This window comes from Hemiscyllium ocellatum, chromosome 5 (assembly GCF_020745735.1).
Source record: "Hemiscyllium ocellatum isolate sHemOce1 chromosome 5, sHemOce1.pat.X.cur, whole genome shotgun sequence".
Classification (NCBI taxonomy): domain Eukaryota; kingdom Metazoa; phylum Chordata; class Chondrichthyes; order Orectolobiformes; family Hemiscylliidae; genus Hemiscyllium; species Hemiscyllium ocellatum.
In genome coordinates, this window is record NC_083405.1 from 26020693 (window position 1) to 26048094 (window position 27402).

Genomic DNA, 27402 nt, shown 5'->3' on the forward strand with positions numbered 1-27402 from the left:
TTTGCACATTCTCTCCGTGTCTGCGTGGGTTTCCTCCGGGTGCTCCAGTTTCCTCCCACAGTCCAAAGATGTGCAGGTCAGGTGAATTGGCTGAGCTAAATTGCCCCTAGTGTTAGGTAAGGGTTAAATAATAAACAGCCAGCATGATTTTCAAAAGGAAAGATCTTGAAAGACCATTTTTGTTTATTTAAGGAGTACCAAAGAGAATGGGTAATGATAATACAGCAAATGTAATTGACAGAGTTTCAAAAGATCTTTGATAAGATGACCCAGAATGAACCAACAAATACAATTAGAGAATGTTTAGTCAGTGAGAGGGCAAGTGAATAAATGGATTGTCAACTTCAAGACAGAAAATAAAGCTGCGAGTAAATCAGGATGGCAGATGGCAGGAAGTTGAGTTCCCAGAGACCAATACTGGGACCATTGTTGTTTACAATTTATAGTGACAATTTGAGTTTTGGAACTACATTTGTTGATGGCATGAACAAATGAGTTATGGAATGAAAGAGAATGGAGAGGAGGAGTTGCATAGGCAACACTGAAAATGACTGGAAGAAATTGCAGGAGTACATTTATAAACTTGCAGAGTGGACAAATAATTGCAAAAATAATTTTGAGAGATGAAGATGACATATTCTGGCAGAAAAAAAATAGAGAAGTCGCTTCTTATTTGGAACGTGAAAATATTCCTATAAAAGGAAATAAGGGAGCTCAGAGTATATCAGTCGCTAATGTTGCACTGGAGCAGTTCTTGTCCATATGTAGCAACATTCAGGCTTGGACTGATAAGTGACAAGAAATATTCATGTCAAAGAAGTGCCAAAAAATGACTATCTCCTCCTGACACAGAATTGCATTACCATCACTGACTCCCCCACTATCACCATCCTGGATGCTGCCATTGAGTTGAAGCAAAATGTACCAGCCAAACAAATACTGTGGCTCCAAGAGCAGGTCAGATGCTAGGAATTCTGTGATAAGTAGCTCAAATCCTGACTCCCCATACCCTGTCTGCTATCTATAGGGTACAAGTTGAGGGTTTGATAGGATACTCTGCACTTGCCACATGGAGTCATAGAGATGTACAGCATGGAAACAGACCCTTCAGTCCAACCCGTCCATGCCCACTAAATATCCCAACCCAATCCAGTCCCATCTGCCAGCACCCGTCCCATATCCCTCCAAACCCTTCCTATTCATATACTCATCCAAATGCCTCTTAAATGTTGCAATTGTACCAGCCTCCACCACATCCTCTGGCAGCTCATTCCATAGCCGTACCACCCTCAACTTGTTGAACACCATCCAGACAAAGCAGTCTGCTTGATTGGCACCCGATTCACCATACACTCCTTCCACCACCAATGCTTGGTGGTAGCAATGTGTACTGGCTTCTCCATGGATCCTCAATGGCACCTTCCAAATCTTTGATCTCTACCACCTGAAGGTGAAAAGCAGATGATGCATGAGAAGTACAACACCTGCAAGTTCCCTTCCAAACCATACGCCGTCTTATCTTGGAACAGTATCACCACTTCTTCACCGTCACTGAGTCCAGATCCCAGAAATCCTGGATTTTGGGCACATCTCTGGTGTCAAGATGATAGTGGAGTAGGACGCTCCAGCCAGAGCTCATTCTCTGCCTTTGTCTTCTTCTGGCCAAAATGGTGGCAGTTTTTATTTCACCTTTTGTTGAGTGCTTTCTTTTAAAACTTTTAACTGTTATACCTACTTGGAGAGGAATGGAGGAGGCGAGTCGTGGACCGGAGGCCATTGCGGGAGGGGCAAGGCCTCAGGTTTTGAAGCCCAGTGGGCTCTAGAGTCGAGGTGCTGGCACAGACTGAGGTGAAAGGACTGTAAATCGAGTACGCTCTTTCCTTTTTTATTCTTGTGTTGTACTTCTATTTGTTATTCTTTCAATTTTATGCTAAATACTTAAGTATCTGTACCTAGGTATCTTGTATGTAAGGAGGCGGCGTTATCAGCGACTTTGCAAACTTTTCACTGCACATGAAAATAAAACTAATTAATTTATTCATTCCCTTACTAAAAGCATTGTGGATACGCCGTTAAGGTTTGCAGTGGTTCAAGAAGGCAGCTCACCACCCTACTTCTCAGGGGCAATTAGGGATGAGCTATAAATGCTGGCCTAGCCAGTGATGCCCACATTTAGTGAACAAAGAAAAGAAAGTTAGAAAGGCCATGAGAAACACTGGGCTTTATTTCTGGAAATATAGAATTGCCAAAGGGGAACAAAAACATAAAAGGCTGTAGAAACTCAGTGGGCTGACAACATCTGTGGAGGGAAAGCAGAGTTAATATTAGCATCAACACTGCTTTCTCTATAGATGCTGGCAGACCAGGTGAATTTCTCTTGCAGTTTCTGTTCTTGTTTCAGGCCTTCAGTGTCAGTAGTTCTATGTTTTGTTTTGTGCAAACTAGGGAAGTTATGTTAAACCAAATCAAACCTTGCTTAGACCACACTTATGACTACTATGTGCGGTTCTGGTTGCCATATTATAAAAAGGATATAGAGACACTGGAGAGCATGCAGATAAGACTTATTAGAAATATATAGGTATACATATCAGAAAAGGATTGACAGTCTCAGCCTCTATTTCTCTTTGCCATATATCCTATCTAGCTTCTCACTAGGTTTGTTAGTTTTGTGTGATTAAAAAGGACCAAATTTGAGAGATTTACAACCAATGCAGCTGTTTCCTATAGTATGGACTGTCCTGTCCTATAAAAATAATGCAAAATGAAACTTGCCATTACTGACCACAATGTGGTAAAAATCCATGGTGTCAGCAAAATGGTTTGATGAGAAGTGCATGCACCAAGCAATTTGATTCCATCTGAGACTTTTAATGAAGTGAATGCAGTAGGGCTGTAAGTGAATGTTAATTATCATTGAAGGCCGGTAGTGTAGAGGACATTGCTTTGCTCCTGTACGTTGATGGTAAGCAATTCAAACACTTAACACTATTTGAGTGAGGTCACTATAGCTGGCAGACATTCTTAGCACAGTACATTCTTGGCCCATTTTACATTGCCTGACCTGATAAGGGTATTAAGCTTCTTCAGGCATGGCTTGTGGCATTAGAATGAACCCGTGCTCCTTTTTATTACTTTGGTGTGAATTAGTTTTGCTGAATATCTAGCCCTTTAAGCTTTTATATATTGAATGGGAGAAACTGTGGAAAAGGATGTCCCTGCAGGCAAGCATGGGATCAAGTATATTGGGCAAAATATACAGATAGATATTATGAAAGATAATATCGAAAATGATAGATCCAAATATTATTTATACAGTGAAAATCTAGAAGTAATTGGAAGTTCCAAAGAGATTTAGAACTTTAGTTGTAAGGTATGAAAAGAAAATCAAAATGATTCATGAAAAGTTAGCCATTATAATTAGAAGAGCAAAATATGAAAGGAAAGATGATTATGCGACAGATATTCCAAACCCACAGTTAGACCGTATCAGCAGTACTTGCCCAGGTCTGGGCATTGTATGTTGAAAGACTATATTTGCCTTGGAAAGATTTCAGCTCAGAATTACCAGAATATTATTGGGGCTCTATAGATTCGAGTAAGAGGTGAGTTTAGATAAAGTGAAATGGCATTCACCGGAGTAGAAAGTTGAGCAATGATTTGATCTTGATTTTTGAAAGCCATCAATAGGTTCAATGAATGGAATTATTTGCTGTTGGTGGGAATATCTAGGACAAAGGGATATATCCTTCAATAAGAGTTGGGTCATGCAAGAAGAAATTGGGGAACATTTCTTTACACAATGTTCTGCTCGAATTCCCAGAAAACCAGCTAATGAATTCGGGCCAGTTTTGCTCACTTTTAAAGTTATTTACAGAATTACACATTACAAGCACCTAACCAAATAGCCAGAGTTCAAAGCTGTACAATTGTAGGGGCTCAAATGAAAGCACAGTTAATACCCACTACCTGTAAACAAATTTAAATACTGCATGATTAATGCACCATGAACACTGTCTATCACAAAACTATGCTAGCTTAATTTAATGTTTTTAAATCTGGGATTGATCGCATTTTGCTGAACAAAGTTGTAAAAGCATGTTGAGTTAAGGCCGATAGGTGGAATTAAAATTCAGTCACGCAGTCTTGATTGCATTGAATGGCAGGAGATGTTTTAGGGATGTTATGACCAGTTGAGGATGGGCAAATCACCTTCCTTTTATTTCCACCTCTCAGGTTGGCTGCAAAAAAGGTCCTTGATTGAGGGTATCAGCAAAATAGAAATGGAGAAGTTGTTTCTTCTAACGAGAGAATTTTGTAAGCAACTAACAATCTGGGAATTCCCATTTGGAACAGAGATGCGTCAACATTTCCCTCTGAGGGTTGTGAACGTTTGAAATTCTTCATGAAAAGATGGTGGAAGCAGATTCCTTGCATGTTTTCAAGGATGACATAGATAAATTCTTGTTAAAGTAAAGAAGTGAAATATGTTTTTGGGGTAGGTGAGGCTGCAGATTTAAGGCTAATATCAGATCAGCCATGATCCTATTAAAAGGCAGAACAGGCTCAAGGAGCTGAATGGCCTACACCTGAACCTAATGCATATGTTTCTATGTTTTCCCAGTGCATAGGTATACCTTTCTCCACCTAAGAGATAGAAAAAAGAATTACGTCCAAAAGTAAAGAGCCAATCATAAGATTTACTGAGTTGAAAAAAGTGCAAATTCATTATTTGCTAACAATGAGACAATACTAAAAATGCAGCATCACTTTTAGTGCTTTTGTGCCTTTGAAGTAGGGCCTCACCCACAGATACATTGTTAAGAGTGGTTCATGGCCTGTAAAAGAGGAAGTTAAAAAAATGTGCAATCTGATGTCCATTGAGTGTCCTTGATGTGTAATGGTTTAACCTGAGACCACTCTTGGTTGGTTGAGTTCTAGTCAGTAGCAAATATTTATTTATCTTAAGAAGAAGAGAAAAAGAGTCCTCTCTGCCTTGTATGCATTCTGAAGTGTAAAGTCTATCTTCTCTGCTTCTGCCATGGAGAGAGCTCCTTGAAATAGTTTGTATATCCCATTTGTCATATTTGTGTCCAGGCTTGGTAACTTTATTTCATCTCTATCATGTTACGATTTTCATGATGATGCAAATCAGATAGGAAGTGAAGACATTTTCATGCCTCCTTGGTTGGAATTGACTGGTTTCATTGCCTTTAGATAAAACATTAATTTTAGTTCAGGTGTATCTTTTGTGTGTGATCTGTCTCGGTTTCATGAAACTGTACAAAACTATGCGGATCAGATGAATCCTGTAGCCAATTCAAATCTGTGTTCTTGACCCCTTATTAAAATTATTTCAGTCTGTGAATGTTCCTTATATTAAGTCAGATAATGGAATTCATAAATCAGTCTTCTGTGTTTTATATCCTTGTGACAGGGGCTGCTTAGTCTAATCTTGTTCCTTCACTCCTAGTTCGTTAAATCCTGCAGCAATACATTATTTTCTGCTCCCAAGGAATAATTACAAATTAACAACAAGTTGAATTTATATAGTGCCTTTGGTGTAGAAAACATTACAAGACATCTCAGAGGCACAATCAAAAATATGGACAACAAGCTGAATTAAAAACATTCTGATCTCTGGAGCCTTCCAAATCTACTCCTTCCTATTGTAGGCTGCTATAATAGCTATGAAATTATGCTCAATTTATGCAACTGATTTCAGATTGAAAGTATTTTAATAGAGTGAATCTTTTAAGAATGTGTTTACAGAAACCTGTATTACTACTAGTGCAAAGTGTACAATGCATGTTACCCATTGGCCATGCATAGTAATCATCAAAATACTGCAATGTAGGTCCAAATTAAACATTGTCCATGAAGAACCATGGACCTACCTCACCATTAGCAAGAGACAATTGTTTATATAGCTAGAGTGGCATTTCTACACACATGTGATGAAGTAAAGAAGAAGCTCTCCATGAACTACCATGGATAATACACAAATTGAACTCATTCTTAGTGTTGTTTTGCTCTGTGTTTTGGCCATCTAGTTAATTGAACTAACCACCCAGTTGCAACAAACAATATGAGAAACAAAACACTGTACAATCAATCATGGGGTCGTTGGATCATTGCTCTTTGGATGACGTAATGGGATCGGTTTGGTTCTTTCTGACTGGTTTCCAGATTCTGAACATCTGCCACAACAATTCAACCTCAGCTGAACCTTCTTTGTTTGTCTATTCTTCTTTCAAGATGACAGCAGGGCATTACAGCAGCTTCTAGGCCCAAGTAGTAAGTCTACAATTAGCCACCCATAAGTCCTGGCTCCCTTGTTTACAGACACTGGTAAACAACAGCTACAGCAGCATGTTACCATGCTGCCTATGTTTCCTCAAAAGAAACAAATTGAAATGAATATATTATTGTGACCTTTAATTAAATTAGCCAATATATTTCAACTACTTGTGACAATCCTGTAAATGCTAATATCCTATTTACAGGAGTACTTTTGGGACCAAGGAGAGAGAAAGCACTGGCTCATATCTTGTCTTTGTTCCCTAAAATGCAAATGTGTTGAATCAGTGACTGTTTTACATTCACATAAAAGAGAAAAAAAATTATCCAGAATAATTAATGAACCCTGAGGCAATTGAACATTTCCAAACACAGACCCAATAGAAAGCAGTTTTCATCATTCATGTATCGTAAGCTATTCAGTGAAAGAAGATTAAAATATAAATCAGCTTCAATCTTCCATATCCATAGGGAACAACATGAAAAAGATCTGAGGAATTTTTAAATAAATAATAATCCTCAAACTCGTTTTCTCGTTTTTGAATTTAACGTCCAAATATGGCCCAGAGACACCATTAAAGCATGTTTTTGTTTTTTTTTACTTTTGAACATTTTGAATTCTTAGTAACTTAAAAAAAATACAGCACACGAGCCCTGTGAAGTTTTGCAGTTTAAAAAAACACAAGTTGGCTTCAAAGAAAGGTGATGGGGGCATCCTGGCAAGTGAATTTGTACCACTTTGTAGTACAAAATGGTCAACTTAATTCAAATGTTAATCTGAAGGTATCAATGAGAATTCCAGTAAATTGGGCAGGGGACTTGTCAATTGGATTAAGGAATTTTCTACTCTGCCGAATGACCTGCAGATTAGTTCGGATTGCAGAGCTGTGGGCAATCTGAATAATCAACAGCAGCATTATTGTTATTTCTGGCTCCACAGATGTAAAACGTTTAAATGTTTTTCTGGTAGGCTGAGTTGCTTGGTAGCTGCCATTTTTTTCCCCACTTGTGGGTCTTGTGCTTTGCTGATCATTTTATTGCCCTCCCTGGTTGCCCTTGAGAAGGTGATGGTAATTGCCTTCATGAACCACCACAGCCTGTATGCTGTAGCTCCACCCACAATGCAGTTACGAAAGGAGTTTCAGGATTTTGGCCCAACTACACCGAAGGAACGGTGACACATTTCCAAGTCAGGATGGTCAGTGGTTTGGAGCAGAAGGTGGTAGTGTTCTGATGCATCTGCTGCTGTTGGCCTTCTAGATAGAAGTGGTCGCGAGTTTGTAAAGTACTATCTAAGAATCTTTGGTGAATTTCTGCAGTGCATTTTTCTGATAGTACACACTGCTACTATTGTGTGTCAGTCATGGAGAGAGTGGATGTTTGAGGAGGTGGTGACAGTCAAATAGCAGCTGGCTTGGATGCTGTCAAGTTCTTGAAGATTGTTGGAGCTGCGCTCATCCAGGCAACTGGAAACTATTCCATCACACTCCTGACTTGTGCCTTGTGGATAATGGACAGTATTTAGGGAATCAGGATGAGAATTATCCAATGCAGTGTTCCTAGCCTCTGACCTGCTCCTGTCACCACTGTATTTACAACGTCAAGTCCAGTTGAATTTCTGGTCAATGGTGACACCAGGTTGTGAATAGTGGGGGAAGTCAGTGATGGTGACACCATTTGAATGTCAAGGGACAGTGATTAGATTGTTTGTTTGCAATTGAACATTTGTGGCACTTGTGTGGTTGTGAATATTACCTGCTATTTTATAGTTCATGCCTGAAAATCATCCTGCTCTTGTTGCATTTGATGTGGTTAGCACTGCTGTCGCATAACACCTTGGATCTGGGTTCAGTTCTAGCCTCCGGCAACTGTCTGTGTGGAGTTTGCACATTCTCCCTTGTCTGTGTAGGTTTCCTCTGAGTGCTCCGGTTTCCTCCCACAGTCTAAAGATGTGCAGGTTAGGTGAATTGGCCATGTTAAATTGCCCATAGTGTTCAGGGATGTATAGGTTAGGGGGATTAGTGAGGGGTAAATGTAGAGTAATGGAGTGGGGGAATGGGTCTGGGTGGGTTACTCTTCAGAGGGTTTGTGTGGACTTATTGGGCCAAAGGGCCTGTTTCCACACTGTAGGGGTTCTATGATTCGATGATGAACTGCTTCAGTATCTGAGAAATCAGAGTAGGCCTATGACACTATCCTGAGGAACTCCTGCAGAGATGCTCTCAAACTGAGATGGTAGACCTCCAACAACCAAATATGCTGTTTGAGACTCTAAACAATGGAGAGTTAGTAACCTGTAATCTTTGAATTCAAAAGTTGAATTCAGGTTGAAGTCACAATCCAGTTTGAGCAAAGTATCAAGACTGACAAACCAATGTGTTAGTGCAAATGTGGTGCTGGATTAGAAGTGCCGCCTTTTGAATGAATTGTTTAAACACAGTCTCCATCGATTGCTTGGCAGTTGTGAAATATCTGATCACCACTTTATCCCTGTTTTCCTGGCAAATAATTAACATTCAATCAATGTCACTTTAAAAAGATATTTTGAATGGAATCTTTCCAGGCTCTGAACAACATGGGCTGAGAACTTGGGAAAATCAGGCCCTTCCTGATGTTGACACTAAGGAGTTGCATTTTCCAACCAAGTCCTGGATGTTAACTTGAGATTCTCACCAGTGAGTGGTGGATTAACATGAATTATCACACATCACTTCCGTGACTACCTAATCTCACCTCATTCGCACGCAGAATCCCATTCTGTAACCTGTCTGGTAGAAACTGGGGACTGAGAAATCCTGATGTAAAACTCAGAGCACCTTGGTGACTCCAGCTTGCCACTTGTTCCTTGTTAAACAGTTAGCTCCATCGGCAGTGCCCACATGAACCTCACACATCCATGGAGATTAGCATCTGACACCCACCAGCCTCACTGCATCATCATGGCACTGCATCATCTGATCCATTTTCAGTATACGTTTGCATTTTAATGCTGCAGCTTGGGATGTACTGGCCCCTCTTGTTACAGGGCTACTACAAAGACACAGGGATAGGCACTCATCTCACGGATTGGTCCAAGCAGCAGGTCAGAGGTCCTTGTTTGCTCTCTTGCACACACTTGCTTTAGGCCTAACTAGTTGCTTACAACATTTCTGCTGAGCCTTGCCAGTTTGTACATGAGCCGACAATCAGACCTTAAAGACTTAGAATGCTCCTGTGTTGTCATGTTGTTCAGCACAGAAACAAAGCCAGGACCCTTGTCATGGTTGTCAGGACTGATCAGTCAAGGGTGTTGACATGTTGCTGTACAGCCCAGAGTTGTGTCAGTCTCTGGCATGTGCTGGCAGACTGCACGGCAAACACACTGCATGTGCATCAACCAAATGCCTCAGCCACGGGTGAGTGTTGTCAGTCAGGGGGTTCTGGAACGCTCAGTCAAAAGCAGCATCTGCTCACAATTCACGGGCTTAGACACAGTCAGTCATTCTCTTAGGGCAGTCATTGTATGTGAGACTGGAGTGGGCCACGATCAGTCTGGCAGATTCAGTGTGAGCAGTCAGAGAATTCACAGATCATCAGTCAGGAACTTGTATGAACAATGTTCCAGGAGAACAGATTTGACAGGAAAGAAATTTCTGTGCCATGAAATGCCAGGGGCACCCAGGAGTCAAAAAAGTTGATCCTGCATGCACTGATAAGTGCAAAATGAACTATTGTAGTAAGACTTTTTTAATAGGACAAAATATAAGCTTACACTAGGGATATGACACAGACTACCGTATCTGCATACAAAGTAATTTTCTCTTAGAAGAGATAAAAAGGGCTTGAGAACTGGATAGTTATTTTAATAGGAGATTATGATCATCCAAATGTATAATGGGAAAAATCTAGTTTGGAACTAGAGAGGGTCATTTTCACTGTAGGCATGGACAAAGAGCTGGTTGTCCATTATAAACCCCATCACTTCTCGTTCTTCATAGGTTTCAAAGAAGATCAAACAAAGCCCCCAAGGAAAGCTAATGCTGCCACTTTGCCACAATCAACACAAGTTCATGTAATGCACAACAGGTTCCTGACAATATATCAAGCAACTTGGAGTCCAGTCGGCACTTTGAAAATCATGAATACTCACAAACCATAAGTTGGATTTATAATACAATAACAATCAAATTCAAACCAAATGAAGTTAGAGTTCCTTAACAACACTTGAATAAAAAGCCAAATGAAGCACATTTAAAGATACGCTGAACATTGAGCATCCATGCACTACTAAAACAAGTTACTCTGATGGATTGGACGTAAGTAGGTTACTAAACAGTTAGGTATAAACTAAGGAGGGAAGTTAGTATTTCTAAATCTTGCAGGGGAAGGGGAAAGGAGATAATTGAAATATAGGAAAATGCAGAAATATGATAATAGATTGATCAAAGAGGATAAAAGAGGTACAAGAGTCTTACCATCACAGTAAAAAGAAATTTATGTACTTCAAAAACAAGAGGAAAGGTATAGATAGATCAAAAATTTCAGATGAGCTCCAAGGAAGAATGGTTAATGTTCTGAAGGGTACCTTTCTGTCCAAGTATTTGCAAAAAAAAATAGTTAAAAATCAATGAATGATATAAATGAGATCAAATCTTAGGCAGATTGCAAGATCTTAAGGCAAGTGAGACACAGCTGACAATTATTCCAGAATGTTGAAAGAAAGTAGAAAGGCACCTTACGAGCCAGTGACAACTGTAGGAGACCATGATCCCTGGGTAGTATCAGTCATTTTAAAATTGACTAACATGCTTCAAAAAATGGCCAGAATAGACATGGATAAACAATGAAGGTAAATCATCTTACATCTGTTCAGTGTAAGCCAATCAATTGGCGATCGGTTTTAACAACGTTTATGTAAGGATTTAGGGTGTAGGTTTGCTCGCTGAGCTGTAAGTTTGATATCCAGATGTTTCATTACCTGGCTCGGTAACATCATCAGTGGCGACCTCCAAGTGAAGCGAAACTGTTGTCTCCTGCTTTCTATTTATATCTTTCTCCTGGATGGGGTTCCTGGGGTTTGTGGTGATATCATTTCCTGTTTGTTTTCTGAGGGGTTGATCGATGTAAGGACCTTAGTGTAGAAAAATGCCCCAAAATACTTTGAACAGGTGTAAGAGACAAAGTCACACTGAGTAAATGAGAGAGAAATTAGGAAGGGTGATCAAACGTTTGTGATAAATTGTGGGTCTTAATGGTGGCAAAGGAGAATGAACTGGGGAGACAGTGAAGTTTAGAGAGAGTATTCAAAAAGGTGAAACATGACCACCAAAGACAAAATGGTTACAAGGATAATATTACTAGGGTTGGAGGGTTGAGCTGTAGGGAGAGGTTGAATAGGCTAGGGCTGTTTTCCCTGGAGTGACAGAGGCTTATGAGGTTTATAAAATCATGAGGGGCATAGATAGAAAGAACTTTTCCTCTGGGGTAGGGGAGTCTAAAACTAGAGGGCATAGTTATAAGGTGAGAGGGGAAAGATTTAAAAGGGACCTAAAGGGCAACTTTTTCATGCAGAGAATGGTGCGTGTATGGAATAAGCTGCCAGAGGAAATGATGGAGGCTGGTACAATTACAACATTTGGATGTATGAGTAAGGGTTTAGAGGGATTTGGGCCAAATGCTGGCAAATGGGATTAGATTAATTTAGGATATCTAGTCAGCATCTGCGAGTTCCATGCTGTATATCTTTTTGACTCTGTGATCAAGGGTGGCACGGTGGCATAGTGGTTAGCACTGCTGCCTCACAGCACCAGAGACCCGGGTTCACTCCCCGCCTTGGGCGACTGCGTGTGGAGTTTGAACATTCTCCCTGTGTCTGCGTGGGTTTCCTCCGGGTGCTCCGGTTTCCTCCCACAGTCCAAAGATGTGCGGGTCAGGTGAATTGGCCATGCTAAATTGCCCGTAGTGTTAGGTAAGGGGTAAATGTAGGGGTATGGATGGGTTGCACTTCGGCGGGTCGGTGTGGACTTGTTGGGCCAAAGGGCCTGTTTCCACACTGTAAAGCAATCTAATCTAAAGATAAGGTTTCCCATGGGAGACTAATTAGCAAGGTTGGATCTCATGAAATACAAGGAGAACTAGCCATTTGGATACAGAACTGGCTTAAAGATAGAAGACACAGGGTGGTGGTGGAGAGTTGTTTTTCAGACTGGAGGCCTGTGACCAGTGGAGTGCCACAAGGATCAGTGCTGGGTCCACTACTTTTCGTCATTTATATGAACGATTTGGATGCGAGCATAAGAGGTACAGTTAGTAAGTTTGCAGATGACACCAAAATTGGAGGTGTAGTGCACGGCGAAAAAGGTTACCTCAGATTACAACAGGGTCTTGACCACATAGGCCAATGGGCTGAGAAATGGCAGATGGAATTTAATTTGGATAAATGCGAGTTGCTGCATTTTGGGAAAGCAAATCTTAGCAGGTCTTATACACTTAATGGTAAGGTCCTAGGAAGTGTTGCTGAACAAAGAGACCTTGGAGTGCACATTCATAGCTCCTTGAAAGTGGAATCGCTGATGGATAGAATAGTGAAGGTATGCTTTCCTTTATTGGTCAGAGTATTGAGTATAGGAGTTGGGAGGTCATGTTGTGGCTGTACAGGACATTGGTTAGCCCACTGTTGGAATATTGTGTGCAATTCTGGTCTCCTTCCTATCGGAAAGATGTTGTGAAACTTGAGTTCAGAAATGATTTACAAAGGATGTTGCCAGGGTTGGAGAATTTGAGCTACAGGGAGAGCTGAATGGTCTGGGGCTGTTTTCCCTGGAGTGTCGGAGGCTGAGGGGTGACCTTATAGAGGTTTATAAAATCATGAGGGGCATAACTGCACCGTCTGAAAGTTAAGAGTGACTGCAGACACCCAGTGTCTGACTGAGGATTCAGACATTGTGGAGAGAGGGGTCACTAAAAATCACATCGCTGCCTTAGACAAAGTCTCTTCCCTGGCATGGGGGAGTCCAGAATTAGACGGCATAGGTTAAGGGTGAGAGAGGAAAGATAAAGAAGAGACCTAAGGAGCAACGTTTTCACGTAGAGGGTGGTATGTGTATGAACGAGCTACCAGAGGATGTGGTGGAGGCTGGTACAATTGCAACATTTAAAAGGCATTTGAATAGGTTTATGAATAGGAAGGGTTTGGAGGGATATGGGCTGTGTGCTGGCAGGTGGGACTAGATTGGGTTGGAATATCTGGTCGGCATGGACAGGTTGGACTGAAGGGTCTGTTTCCGTGCTGTACATCTCTATGACTCTAAGTGCACACAAAGCTATAGCCACAACAACAGGGAGCTCAGTGGAATGTGTTGTTTGGTTGGATGAGATGGTTAAAATTCAAGGCTGCAAATGTTAAATTTGATGAGCATTTCAGAGGTAAGTTATATTACACCTTTGCAAATGAGCTGTTACAGAGATCATGTGGAAATTAGGTAGGAGTGATTTGAGGATGATCAGTACAATAATAGCTCAACACGCAACAGGCAGCATGGATTCACAAGGTAAGATAATATCTCAGCAAACTATTATGGTGGAATTTTATATGGAGCTGAGTGATAACAATAAAGCGACAAGTGGCAAAGTTCATTTCACCATGGTCATGATCACAAGCAGCAAGACAAGATTCTCACCAAGCAATGGTGAGATACTAATGACTGATTATTCAATGCATTGTTAGCGCCATAACTTGCCTCATTCATATTTGCATTCCCATCTGGCCAAACTCACTAAACAGGATAGCAGCCAGGAAAACTGGACAAGAAAACCAAAGGATGTACCTGGAGGATTCAGCTCACTGCTTTCTCTGAACAATCTCAAAGCTGCAACTGAGCCACAGCCTGGGCATTATACATGGGCACCAACCCATATTCATTCCTCCTCCATGAACATTGGCATGTGTAACCCCATCATGAATAATAATAGTATGTTTGAAATACCTGCACCATAAAAGAGTGATGCAAAACATCTATTTAATTCCTGTGCCATTTCCTTGTTCCTCAAAACTGCCTGCCCAAATACATTTCCTGAGGAGCTTATGTTCACTTTGATCTCTCTCTTTTTATGTATTGAACAAAGCTCTTATTGTCAGTTTTGATATTCCTCACTAGTTTGCCCTGGTAGTTTATTTTCTCTGTCTTTGTTACCTTTTTAGTCCTCCTTTGCTGGATTCTGAATTCATCGCAGTCTTTGAGGTGATCACTGACTTTCATCCCCTTTATGCTTTCTCTTTCAACTTTACACTCTCCTTAACTTCCTTGATTTGCCATGGTTGGTTTATCACTCTTCGAATCTTTCCAACTTACTGGGATGGATTGTTGCTGAGAATCATGAATTACCTCCTAAAATGTCTGCCACGGCTTGCTTACTGTCATTCCCGCTAATCTAACCACCCAGTTCATTTTACCTAACTCTATCCTCGTTTCATTGTAATTTCCTTTATTTTAGGGGCGGCACGGTGGCACAGTGGTTAGCACTGCTGCCTCACAGCGCCTGTAGACCCGGGTTCAATTCCCGACTCGGGCGACTGTCTGTGTGGAGTTTGCACGTTCTCCCCGTGTCTGCGTGGGTTTCCTCCGGGTGCTCCGGTTTCCTCCCACAGTCACAAAGATGTGCGGGTCAGGTGAATTGGCCATGCTAAATTGCCCGTAGAGGTAGGTAAGGGGTAAATGTAGGGGTATGGGTGGGTTGCACTTCGGCGGGTCGGTGTGGACTTGTTGGGCCGAAGGGCCTGTTTCCACACTGTAAGTCTAATCTAATCTAAAATTAAGTTGTTTCCTCCCCACGTTTCACACTTTCAGACTGAATATTAAATTCCATCATGGTGTTATATTCACGACTACGTAGGGGATTTTAAAATCTGAGGTCATTTTTAAAACCTGATTCGTTCATCATTACGAGATCCTGGATAGCTTGCTGTTTGTCTGAATCCACGTATTGATCTAGGAAACTATCCATAATGCACTCAATGAATTTGTTGTCATGCCTACCCTTTCCAATTTGCTTAACACAATCAACAGGAAGATTAAAGTCTCCCAAAAATATTGCTCCATTTTTACATGCTCCTCTTGTTTGTTGATTTGTAGCCTTTTCCTGAGAGTGGATACAGTTTGGGGTTCTGTACATTGCTGCTGCCAATGTCGTCTATCACTAGCTGTATTTTACCTTTGCCCAAATGCACTCTATATCATGCAAGTCTAGATCACCTCACAACTGTTCCCATTTCTTATTAGTAATGTTGTTCTACCACCTTTTCCATCTTTCCTGTGTTTTCCAAAGATCAAATAATCCTAAAACCAAAAGAGAAAATGCTGGAAAATCTCAGCAAGTCTGGCAGCATCTGTAAGGAGAGAAAAGAACTGACGTTTCGAGTCTAACTTACCGTTTGTCAAAGCTAGACTCGAAACGTCAGCTCTTTTCTCTCCTTACAGATGCTGCCAGACCTGCTGAGATTTTCCAGCATTTTCTCTTTTGGTTTCAGATTCCAGCATCCGCAGTAATTTGCTTTTATCAAATAATCCTAAATGTTAAATTCCTAGTTTTGATCTCCCTTTAACAGTGTTTCTGTAATGGTGCTGTAATCATATTCATTTACCTCAATGTGTGCCATCAGGTCACCTTTGCATTAAAATAGAAAGCCTTGAAGTTTGTTCTATAATCGATTTTTTTCTCCACGTTTATGGTTCCTTGGTACAATGGCATTCACACACACTGTCCCTTTGTATTGTTTTCTGGTGACAATCAACCCTATCACTAACCTGCAGTCCTACCTTGATTTTATACTTTTCCGGGCAACTGAACACCTAACAATTTACTTCAAAACTTTGTCTCCAGCATTAGGTATATGATTCCAGGATTCTGATCCCAGCATGATTCAAGTGAAGCCCATCCCATTGGAATAGATCCCTCCTTCCCCAGTACTAGTGTCAATGTCCCGCAAATGTCTCCCTCACCAATGTATATTTACCTCTTTAATCTTGTCGACCCTGTGCCAACTAGTTAATTGTTCAGATGGTAACCCAGAGATTACTATCCTTTTCATTCTGCTTTTTGATGTAGTCCATAGCTGCTCATATTGCTTTACTGGAACCTCTTTCCACCTATATCACTGGTACTTACATAAACTATGACAGCTAGTCCTTTCGCCTCCCACTCCAAGTTCCTCTGTTACCCAGATGGGATATCCCGAAGCCAGGCACCAGGCAGGGAACATAGTCTTTGGGACTCTTGATCCTGGTCACAGAGAATGTTGCCCATTCCCCTGAATGTACTATCCCTGATTACAACTACATTTTTCTTTCTCTCCCTCTTGAATGGCTATGGTCAGTTTTCTCATCCCACTCATCCTCCTGATGTTATCCAGAGAAGGTCAAGAATTTCAAACTTGGACAATCCCAATAGCTAAGGCTCCTTCAGCACTACCTTCTGGATCCCCCTACCTGCCTCAGAGTCACGTCTTCCTGTGCCCAACCACTGATCAAATTTGAGATAGTTAATCTCATCAATTCTGAGCTTGAGATCTTCAAGAAAAGGACACTTACTGCAGATGTGGTCACTGTGAATCACAGTGGGGTCCACCAGCTCCCACACCACACAGGTACATCAGATTGTCTGGTTCTGTATCCCTTTTAATTACTTAATTTGTTCTTAATTTCCTTCTATTCTTCTAGTTTGCAATGTATGAATATTTCTCCTATTTACCTTCAATCTGAAAGTTAACTATAGTAGATAGTCAAAGTAGCAGCTATTACCAACCAGTGCAATTATGGTTTGTGTGATGTCTCTGTTTGCATTGTGCTAAGCCCAAGATCCTGGGCCTCAATTATCCTGTTAATAAACACCTTACAAATTATTAATCAAAAACGTAAGCAAAAAGCATTGCTTCCCCTGTGCATCAAATTCCCACACTGCTGTAAAATCCCAGAGCTATCTACCAACTTGGGCTGTGTCTCACTCTGGATGTGATCTCACTTACCTGGCTGTGCGAAGCTTACAGATTGTTCAATTTCAACAAACCCTCTCTTAGGTAGAGCTGAGATGAACAGAGGTGACTGACACTAGTTAAACTTCAAAAGTAACCAACACCTAATGAGGACTTATTCAGGCTTCAGGTGATTGACTGATAACTGTCCCTCAGTCACGTGAGTTAGCTATCTTGTTAATATTTTAACTAGACGACTGAATTTTAAACTTTTAAAATGGAGAAGGAAAGATTTACCGGTTCTATTCCCACATTGTTCCTAAATCCCTAAAATATATATTCATTCAGACTATGTCTCATTCCAGATGTGATCCCTCCTTCCTGACCATGTGATGCCTGCCTCCAGTTCTCCAAATCATCAGCATAGTTATAATAGTTAGTGGGCGGCACGGTGGCATAGTGGTTAGCACTGCTGCCTCACAGCGCCTGAGACCCGGGTTCAATTCCCGACTCAGGCGACTGACTGTGTGGAGTTTGCACGTTCTCCCCGTGTCTGCGTGGGTTTCCTCCGGATGCTCCGGTTTCCTCCCACAGTCCAAAGATGTGCGGGTCAGGTGAATTGGCCATGCTAAAATTGCCCCTAGTGTTAGGTAAGGGGTAAATGTAGGGGTATGGGTGGGTTGTGCTTCGGCGGGTCGGTGTGGATTTGTTGGGCCGAAGGGCCTGTTTCCACACTGTAAGTAATCTAATCTAAATAAAGACTGTTAGGTCCTCCAGTCTTCATCCCTCAACTCCACACTTGCCATCCATGTCATCTTCATGAACCCTCGTATTTCCCCATGCCCCTTCATTGCCACCTTCTCAGTATTCAGGAGAGCAGGCCACTGGAACCATCCAGCAATGGAAAAGAAAATAAACTTCTAACAATCTAAGTGAACTCTTAATTCGAATACTTGAAATTTGAAAGAAAAATCTCATTTACTGAGTCCATACAGAAAAATTAAATCTCACGTAATCATTATTTTGCAAAAGCAGCTAAACGTTTATTCACTGCCCACATCAAAGACATCATTTAATAACTTTCTAAAATTGCCCAACAAAATATGAACTCAGTTTCCTGTTGAGATAAGTGGTTTGAAGCTTTTGAAACTCAGCCAAGCATATGTCATAGGCATAGTTGTAATAAGAACTCTCAGGAAATATAAACAAGGAAGCCTATTAATACTGTAGGAAGAAATAGCTAATGTTATTTCTGAGCTACACTCAATGATATGTCAATCAGTGTACTCCAGCAGTGGGTGCCTACTTTTGCACTTTAATTGAAAGTTGCAATTTGTTTTTTTTAACAGTTTTAAAGGGCTATGGATTTAAATCATTTCAGATCATATCATCCCAACAAGTGTTAGGTCTACCATGGACAAGCAATTGTCCCTCCTCCATAAACTCTCAGCATTCATGCTATGCATTAGTCCCTTGGAACAGCCTAAAGAGAATCTGTCTGAAGGGTCTGTTCCTGTGCTGCACTTATTCTAACCCAGCACCAATTCCAAGTGGCCTAGAATGTATGGATTTCCCACCTGAGCAATTCATGCCTACCCTCCTTCCTCCTTATGGCATAAATGGGGATCATCCATGGTAAATATATGGTTTAAGCATTTTTTACAAGAGTTGTATAAGAATGGCAAAAATCTTCAATGAGTTTCTAAGGCTTAGTGTTGAAATCATAACAATTTCTAACTTGTGGAATGAGCTGAATTCAGAATCCTAAGTGGCCAAATTTGTACACCATGACAAACAAAGGAGTGCAGTGCAACTGAGGGAAGCAGCTTAAAAAGCACAGAATGAATTGAATGAAAATAGGAGCAAAGGCTGATGCAATTTAATACAGGCAGTTGCAAAGTGCATGTGGCATTGTGTCTTTTATTCTTAGCTATGTTAAAGATTTTGGAAGTTGCAAAGATCAAGGTGAAAACAACTTTTGTCTTTAATGCTGAACATGTCCAACTATTAATGCAGACTAGCAGTCAATAAAACCAATAGAAGGTTGAGCTAAAGTAAAACAAAGAACTGCAGCTGCTGCAGATCTGAAACAAAAGCAGAAGTTGCTGAAGAAACTCAGCAGGTCTGGCAGCATCTGTAGAGAGAAAGCAGTTTTATCATTTTGAGTATAGCGACTTGCTTTCAGAACTGTTGAAATATCTAAGCATAGGTAAGGGCACCATGGGCCACACCACATCTGGACTGCTGTGTCTGCTTCTCGTTGTGAAGGCATAAGGAGTCCAGGCAAGTGTTCGCAACGACCAAGAAGATGCTGATGCTTGATGTAAAGGGAAAGCCTGTAGAAATGTGGACAATTCAGCCTGGAAATTGTATATGAAGGAAGCAAGAGAAGGGGATTAGACTGAATGATTTTTTTGCTGCTGCAACATTCTATACTTCAGTTGATAGAAGTGTCACGTTGGGAGGTGCTCCATAGTGTGTGTGATATGTTCTACTTTCACACTCAGTGTAGAGATCTGTAATACAGAATTACCCATTTTAAAACACTACCAGCTGATTTATTTTTTGCTGATATTTCAACATGATGAATTGACAGATAGCCCTTTTTATTTAGGAAGAGCATGTCTGTAAGAAGCCAGTGAATGAAGAAGTCCCTGCTAGCTCTTGTGTTCAGTAGGAGTGTTAATGGAAAATGCAGTGATATTTTCATCCACTTTGCAGTTGTGAGCATCTTTCATTCAGGACATTTCTGCTTAGTCCAAGAAATGCCTTATGTAGTTGAAAGCAAGTATTATCACAGGGGCCCTGTAGAGTGCTTCAGGGTTCATTGCCAGTATCTTCCAACTGCTGTGCACCTCCTGTTGCCTGACTGATTTAAGTGCGTCAAGTTCCTGATTGAATTTTTGATGGTTTATATTGTGATTTCATTTTGCCTACACACTGCCCATGTTTAATGCTGGTATTTGTCATTAAAAGTGGCATGTGAACATTGTTTCCACTCTTGCAGTCCTCATTATGAGGTTAATTGGCTGTTAGTCACTCTGTAAACATTAGCAACACTCATTAGCGCTCAGTGGAAACTCTGTGCAAGTGATAAATATACCACTTATGTACATACAAAATCTCAGAGTTAAATCAGCCCAAACTTACTGCATGTAGGAGAACTCAGGCTAAACCATCTAGATGAATATGGTCACTTTGTTTTCACTGTTATTTAGTTCATAATATTTCTTTTACAAATAATTTATGATAATAAATTACAGATGATGTATAACAGTTGCTCAGTTCATGAATGCATTCCCAACTGCAGTAGTGAACCACAGTGGTCAATTTGACTCAGATGTAACAATAATAAGGATACTGCAATGCGACCCAGTACAACTTGGTAAAGGGAGGTGGGTAAGTCAACTCTGGCTCCTACTTAAAATTACTCTCCAGCAAATCCTCCCAAAAATAAGTATATGTGAGTGTCAGATAGCAGAAAACTGCATTTCTTCTCAAATGATTTCTTCAGTTGAAATACCTGCAAATACTCATTGCCAGAGCTTGCTTATGCAGAACGGTAACTTTATCTAAACACCAGAGGTCAGCACAGACCCACAGAATGTATAAACTTGGAGCAGATGTAGGCCACTCAGACCCTGAGCCTGCTCTGCCATTCAATACGTTCACGATTGATCTGATTACTCCACATTCCTGCATATCTCCGTGAGCCTTTCACCCCCTCACTTATCAAAAATCATCTACCTCTACCTTAAAAATATTCCAAGACTCTGCTTCCACCTCCTTTTTGAGGAAGAAAGTTCCAAATACTTGTCACCTTTAGTGAGAAATACAACCTCCCCATTTCTGTCTTAGTTGGACGATCCCTTATTTTTAAACAGTAACCCCTAGTTCTAGATTCTTCCACAAGCAGAAGCATTCCCTCCACATCCACCTTGTCAAGATCCATTAGCGTCTTATATGTTTCAATCAAGTTGTCTTTTACACTGCTAAGGTCTAATAGACACAGGCCTAACCTGTCCAGCCTTTCCCCATCAGGCACCCTGCCTTTGAATGACTTCTCTGAACTGCTTCCAATACACTTATGTCCTTCCTTCAACAAGGAGACCAATACTGTAGACAGTACTCTAGATGTCTTCTCATCAATGCCCTATACAACTATATAACTGGGCCGGCACAGTGGCTCAGTGGTTAGCACTGTTACCTCACAGCGCCAGGGACCCGGGTTCAATTTCCAGCCTCAGGTGAGTATGGAGTTTGCACATTTTCCCCATGTCTGTGTGGCTTTCCTCCGGGTGCTCTGGTTTCCTCCCACAGTCCAAGGATGTTCAGGTTAGGTGAATTGGCCATGCTAAATTGCCCATAGTATTCAGAGATGTGTATGTTAGGTGCATTACTTGGGGGTAAATATTGAGTTGAGGGAATGGGTCTGGGTGGGATACTTTTTGGAGGGTTGCTGTGGACTTATTGGGCCGAAGGGTCTTTATCTACACTGAATGGATTCTATTCTAATAACTTCAATGATTAATTCAAATTAAATAATTCTATTAGCTTTCCTTAGTTTCTATATCTGCATACAAGCCATTTGTAGTTCATGCACTCTGACATCCAGATCCCTCTCTGCATCTCAGCCCTTTTGTAGTCTCTCACCATGTAGGTAATGTGTATTTTTTATTCTTCCAGGCAAAATGAACAATTTCACATTTTACCACATTCTTCATTTATCAAATCTTTATATACTCACTTAACCTAACTCCATCTCTGTGTAGTCTCCTTATGACTTTTTAACAGCCTGCTGACCCTACTGTCTGTATCATCAACTTTAGCAACCATATCTTCAGCCCCTTAAACACAGTCTTTTAGATGAATTTTAAAATGTTGAGATCCCAACACTAATCCCTGTGACACACCACTCATTACATCGTGCATATCAGAAAAAGACCACATTCATGCTTACTCTCTGCTTCCTGTTAGCTCGACAATCATCTATTTGTGTCAATTTATTACCTCATACAACATGTTTTTATTTTCCACAACTCTTCAATATACTCAACATGGTTGAGTATATTTAAGTGTTAAAATTCACCCAATAGATTTGCATATAGATTTTTCTTTGCCTGTTCTTTAGTTAAGACTGATGTAGAGTTTACATTCTTGTCTCATTCTGTTTCTGATATTGCCTCATGGATCAAACCTGGCAACAGCTTTAACCAAATCAACTTCAAGGTCAAAGAATTCATGATTCCACAAATCGCGGCACGGTGGCACAGTGGTCAGCACTGCTGCATCACAGCGCCAGAGACCTGGGTTCAATTCCCGACTCAGGCGACTGACTGTGTGGAGTTTGCACATTCTCCCCGTGTCTGCGTGGGTTTCCTCTGGGTGCTCCGGTTTCCTCCCACAGTCCAAAGATGTGCAGGTTAGGTGAATTGGCCATGCTGAATTGCCCGTAGTGTTAGGTAAAGGGGTAAATGTAGGGATATGGGTGGGTTGCGCTTCGGCGGGTCGGTGTGGACTTGTTGGGCCGAAGGGCCTGTTTCCACACTAAGTAATCTAATCTAATCTAATTTATTTAAAAATTTGTGGGCGGCACGGTGGCACAGTGGTTAGCACTGCTGCCTCACAGCGCCTGTAGACCCGGGTTCGATTCCCGACTCAGGCGACTGACTGTGTGGAGTTTGCACGTTCTCCCCGTGTCTGTGTGGGTTTCCTCCGGGTGCTCCGGTTTCCTCCCACAGTCACAAAGATGTGCGGGTCAGGTGAATTGGTCAAGCTAAATTGCCCGTAGTGTTAGGTAAGGGGTAAATGTAGGGGTATGGGTGGGTTGCGCTTCGGCGGGTCGGTGTGGGCTTGTTGGGCCGAAGGGCCTGTTTCCACACTGTAAGTCTAAGTCTAAGTCTAAATGAGAGGTCTACCATCTCATAAGACATATGTCTGCTGGCCTTAGCTGTAATGTTCTCATTTCTGGGACAAATTTCCTAGTCTGCGTTCATACCCTATGTTTATATTTCATTGCCATTCTGAAGGAATTGGACATTGCTGAAATTGTCAAGTATTTTATGAGAATCTAAACTAGAGTTTGAGCTCCCTGTTCTGCCGGCGTACTCCCCTTCAGGATGAATTTCAGACACACTGACACATTTTTCCATTCTCTTTGCTTCCACAACAATTCCAACCCATTTCCCTGGTTTTGTGATCATTCAGTATTCAGTCTTGGTCTCCTGGCGGGATGCAGTAACCTACCAGATTTTATGTTTTTCATATTTCCTGAGGTCCCAATGATCTGGATCTTAGAAAGATAGCAATATTCAGGTCAGTGATGAGTAATTGTGGTGTTTACAGGGATATCTAAGACTTGGCCTTGGCCTGGAATAACAAGAATTTGACAAACACATGAAATACCTTAGATTTTCAAAGTTGACTGTTCTCAGTTTGTCTCTACTCTTTCTCTCCTGAGCACCTTTTGAGCATCACATCTGGAATAACTGACCCATCTATGACCCTGATTGCATTCGTAGACAGGAGTAAGGCCCTGGTACACTGGGATTGTGACTGCAGTGCATTGACTACAGCAATCAGATCAGGACATCATAGTCCTGTTATTCATATTCCTTTTTGAATTTTTACCAATATCCAGATGTAAAAATGATGTATAATCAGTTCTTATTTACTTACTTTGATGAGCACTGCTATGTCCTCAAGTTATATGACTAATTTGCTTCTTTCACTTGCACATGAAATAATATCAGTTATGAAATATCAGCTGTTACTTATCCTCAATTTCTTTCTTGAACAGTGAATAGATTGTGTTGGACAAATACAGCAAAATAGTTCCAAATAAGCAAATTGCTATAAAAATAAAGAAACCTAACAAAATAAATATGCAAGTCTTTTTGCTAAGTTCTTGTAACACAGAAATTGCAACTTGAATTTCACCTTTGAAAATGTAGCATGTATTTATCCAGTGGCTTTCATCTCAGTATGATTATCTTTCTCTTTACTTTAGGGACACAACATTTTTGCCAACCTTTCATCCAAAGACTACAGCAATTTGATGCAGCTGCTAAAACAAGCTATCCTATCTACTGACCTCATGCTTTATTTTGAGTAAGTTTTTCAATTACAGATTAAATGCAACACAAATATTCCATATAGGTTAATTATAGTGCATGTTATTAACGTGCTACTATTTAATGATTATGCCATTTTGCCGGTTTGATAGCCAGCTGTAAAGTTAGTAGCACTCTTGCCTGTCAGTCAGATAGTTCAGATCTTTTTTCATCACATAATCTGGGCAAGCACTTCAACAAAATACAGATTGCAGTATTTGAAATGCTATCTTTTGGATAGGATCTTAAACTGAGACTCTACTCATGGGGCTATGAATTATTTCCTGCTATTATCTTTTAATATCACTCGAGCATTCAATCTATTATTCCCCTCTCTGCACCATCATATTTTTCCCATGTAATAAGTGATTGATTTTCAAAAATAATCCATTGGGTTTAGAGTAATTTGCAAAGTGATAAGGTGTAGTATCAGCACAAGTTATTTCTTCATTCTTTGTGTGTGTTTTGTGACTTGTAAATTTGGATATGTATAAAGTGGACCTATAGAAAGGTGAGAACCACTGGAACCACTCAACGCTGTATCAGTACCTATAACCATGCACAAACTCCCACAGAGAATTTGTGTCAAGGTGATTTGCATTGAAATTTCTTTCTCAAGCTATATTTTAACAGTTATTTGAAAGCTTAGAATTCATTGAATTAAAGGTACTGAGGAGATTAGCAAGTTATTTGACCAAGTTTATTGCTGCACTATGTATGAACTTTATCAGATGTACTGATTATAATAGGTTGGTTCAATTTGGTCTGTATTACTGGTCATTTGTATTTTTAGATGTTAAAGTAAGCATTTTAAAACCCGTTTCATTTAATCAAATAATTAGCAGATTGCTCATATATCAATATTTATTGCTGACTGAAGCTAATTAGATGCCAGCAGTTATATGGCATAGTCAGTTGTTGGTTTGTTGGAATGTGCTAATTTCCCTGAGTGTAGTATATCAACCGTGTATAGAATTGTAATGTTACATTGCTATCCAATACAGATACAGTAAAACATTTCCTTTATCTCATTTAAATGCAGGCAGCGCACAAAGTTCTTTGAGTATGTAATGTCTGGGGAACAAAACTGGTGTCTTGAGAAGCACAGAGAAATGTTGAGGTAACTTAGAATTCTGAAATTGTTTTGTCTTTTGTTCATACGGTATGTGATTGCAATACTTTAATAAAATCTAAGCAATATGTCAATGATGTACAAAATTTTGTTTGATTTTTTTTCCTTGAAAGGCACTATATAAATGCAAGTTGTGTGTGTTGGTTCCACATCAAATGGTGCATTTGCCAGCAGGGGGATCAATGGAGAGACAGAATCCCATTATCTAGTTTCAATAGGAACTTAATAAATTATAATTGTGAATAAAATGAACACTAGACCCAATCTGAAAACTTATGATTTCATTTACAATGCCTGAACATTAGGGTATTTCGAATTTGAAGAGACGCATCCATTCTTAGTAATTATTACAGCACATTTGCTCTATCAGGTCATGATACAAATGCTGTTCCATGAATATTTTGAATTTGGTCTATGTGTGTCATGGACTTCTCCATCTTGATGGCCCTTATGGTCAACTTATTGAGTGCTTGTCTAGTTGAATAAGTGACGCTGGTGGATGACTGCTTAGTTAACTAGTGAGCGGCAGGGAACATTATTTCCTGCAGTTGTTACCAACATTGCTGACTCTATCAGTTCCAAGAATTTATGTTGCTTTAGTGGGTTCTTTATGAGAATAGAAATCAAGTATCCATCAATAGTTCTCAAATAATTCAGTGAAAGAGTTCTTTTGACATCGATAAACTATTTGAGTTTCATGCTGAGGGTACGTGATAACATTGGAACCACTCATTACTTTAATGGTGACTGTTTCTCACCTATTACCTTGTTTGTCGTCTATGGAAAACTACAGGCGTTTTAAAAAAAAGGAAATTCTGGATGATAGTCAAGGTTGCTAAGAAATGAAATTAAGAATTATTGACATGATGTAATGTTTATTACATTATTTGGGAAATTCACTTGTGCAACCTGTGCCTTGCTCCTGCCTTGCTCCCTGGATTCATCAACCAGCCACGCAGTGTATCCAAGAGGCAGCTAACCATAGCAACAGTGAAGTAACAGGATTCAGAAATAGTAGTTCAGTTGAACAGAAAATGTAATAAGAAAATCCAGAGGGGAGGGGAAAAAGGTGCATTGTTCCAATAGAAAGGAGCAAATAAATTATAATAAAGCATTTAAAATGTTTTTGTAATGATCAAGCTCAAATTGTTCCAGCATTTCTTACAGGCACATTCAATTTCATTTGTCATGAGTAGCCATGAGATGACTACTGCATTTTATTTTGACAACATCAGATCTATGCTGATGACAGCGTGTGATTTAGGCGCAGTTACAAAACCTTGGCAGATCTCGCGGCAGGTGAGTACCAGAAGCCTTTCCCCATTATGATGTGGTATAAAAAGTGTACTAAAGATGTAGTGTTAATAGATTTAAAGTCATACATTGATTTTCAGTCTTCCTTTGATATTCTCAAGTTCCCTTGTTGCTTAAAAGTGGCTTCAGAATATAAAAATAGAAATTGCTGGAGAAATACAGCAAGTCTAGCAGCACTTGTAGAGAGAAAGCAGAGTTAACTTTTAAGATCTGGTTCTGAACAATAGTCACTGGACTCGAAACATTAACTCTGCTTTCTCTCCACAGGTGCTGCCAGACCAGCTGAGTTTCTCCTGCAATTTCTGTTTTCTTTTCAATTCCTAGCATCTGAATTTTTGGGTTTTTTTTTAACCTTCAGAATATCAATATCGAATTGGATACTATGTGCCAAGAAAGTGACATGCATAAATTATGGAAGGAAAATGTTATATTTGAGTAGGAGTTCAACAATAATTGAGTTTAGCCTCCAGTTGTACACTGTTTGCAATATTGACAATTTATCATGGACTGTTGTGCTGTAAGTACATTTTGGTCCTGCTGCAAAAGTTAATATTCTGGATAGGTTCTCATACTTGTGCAGTTACAAATGTTTTTTTAAT

The 27402-nt window shown here is 40.3% G+C and overlaps 1 protein-coding gene across 1 annotated transcript in view; it reads left to right on the forward strand.

The window, feature by feature from the left end:
* Positions 1-27402, forward strand: part of pde11al (phosphodiesterase 11a, like) — a 295860-nt gene that overhangs the window by 241429 nt on the left and 27029 nt on the right. Inside the window, exons 15-17 of the mRNA XM_060825345.1 lie at positions 24255-24355; positions 25400-25477; positions 26725-26788. Coding sequence (XP_060681328.1) covers positions 24255-24355; positions 25400-25477; positions 26725-26788 — 243 coding nt within the window. The remainder of the gene's footprint in view (positions 1-24254; positions 24356-25399; positions 25478-26724; positions 26789-27402) is intronic.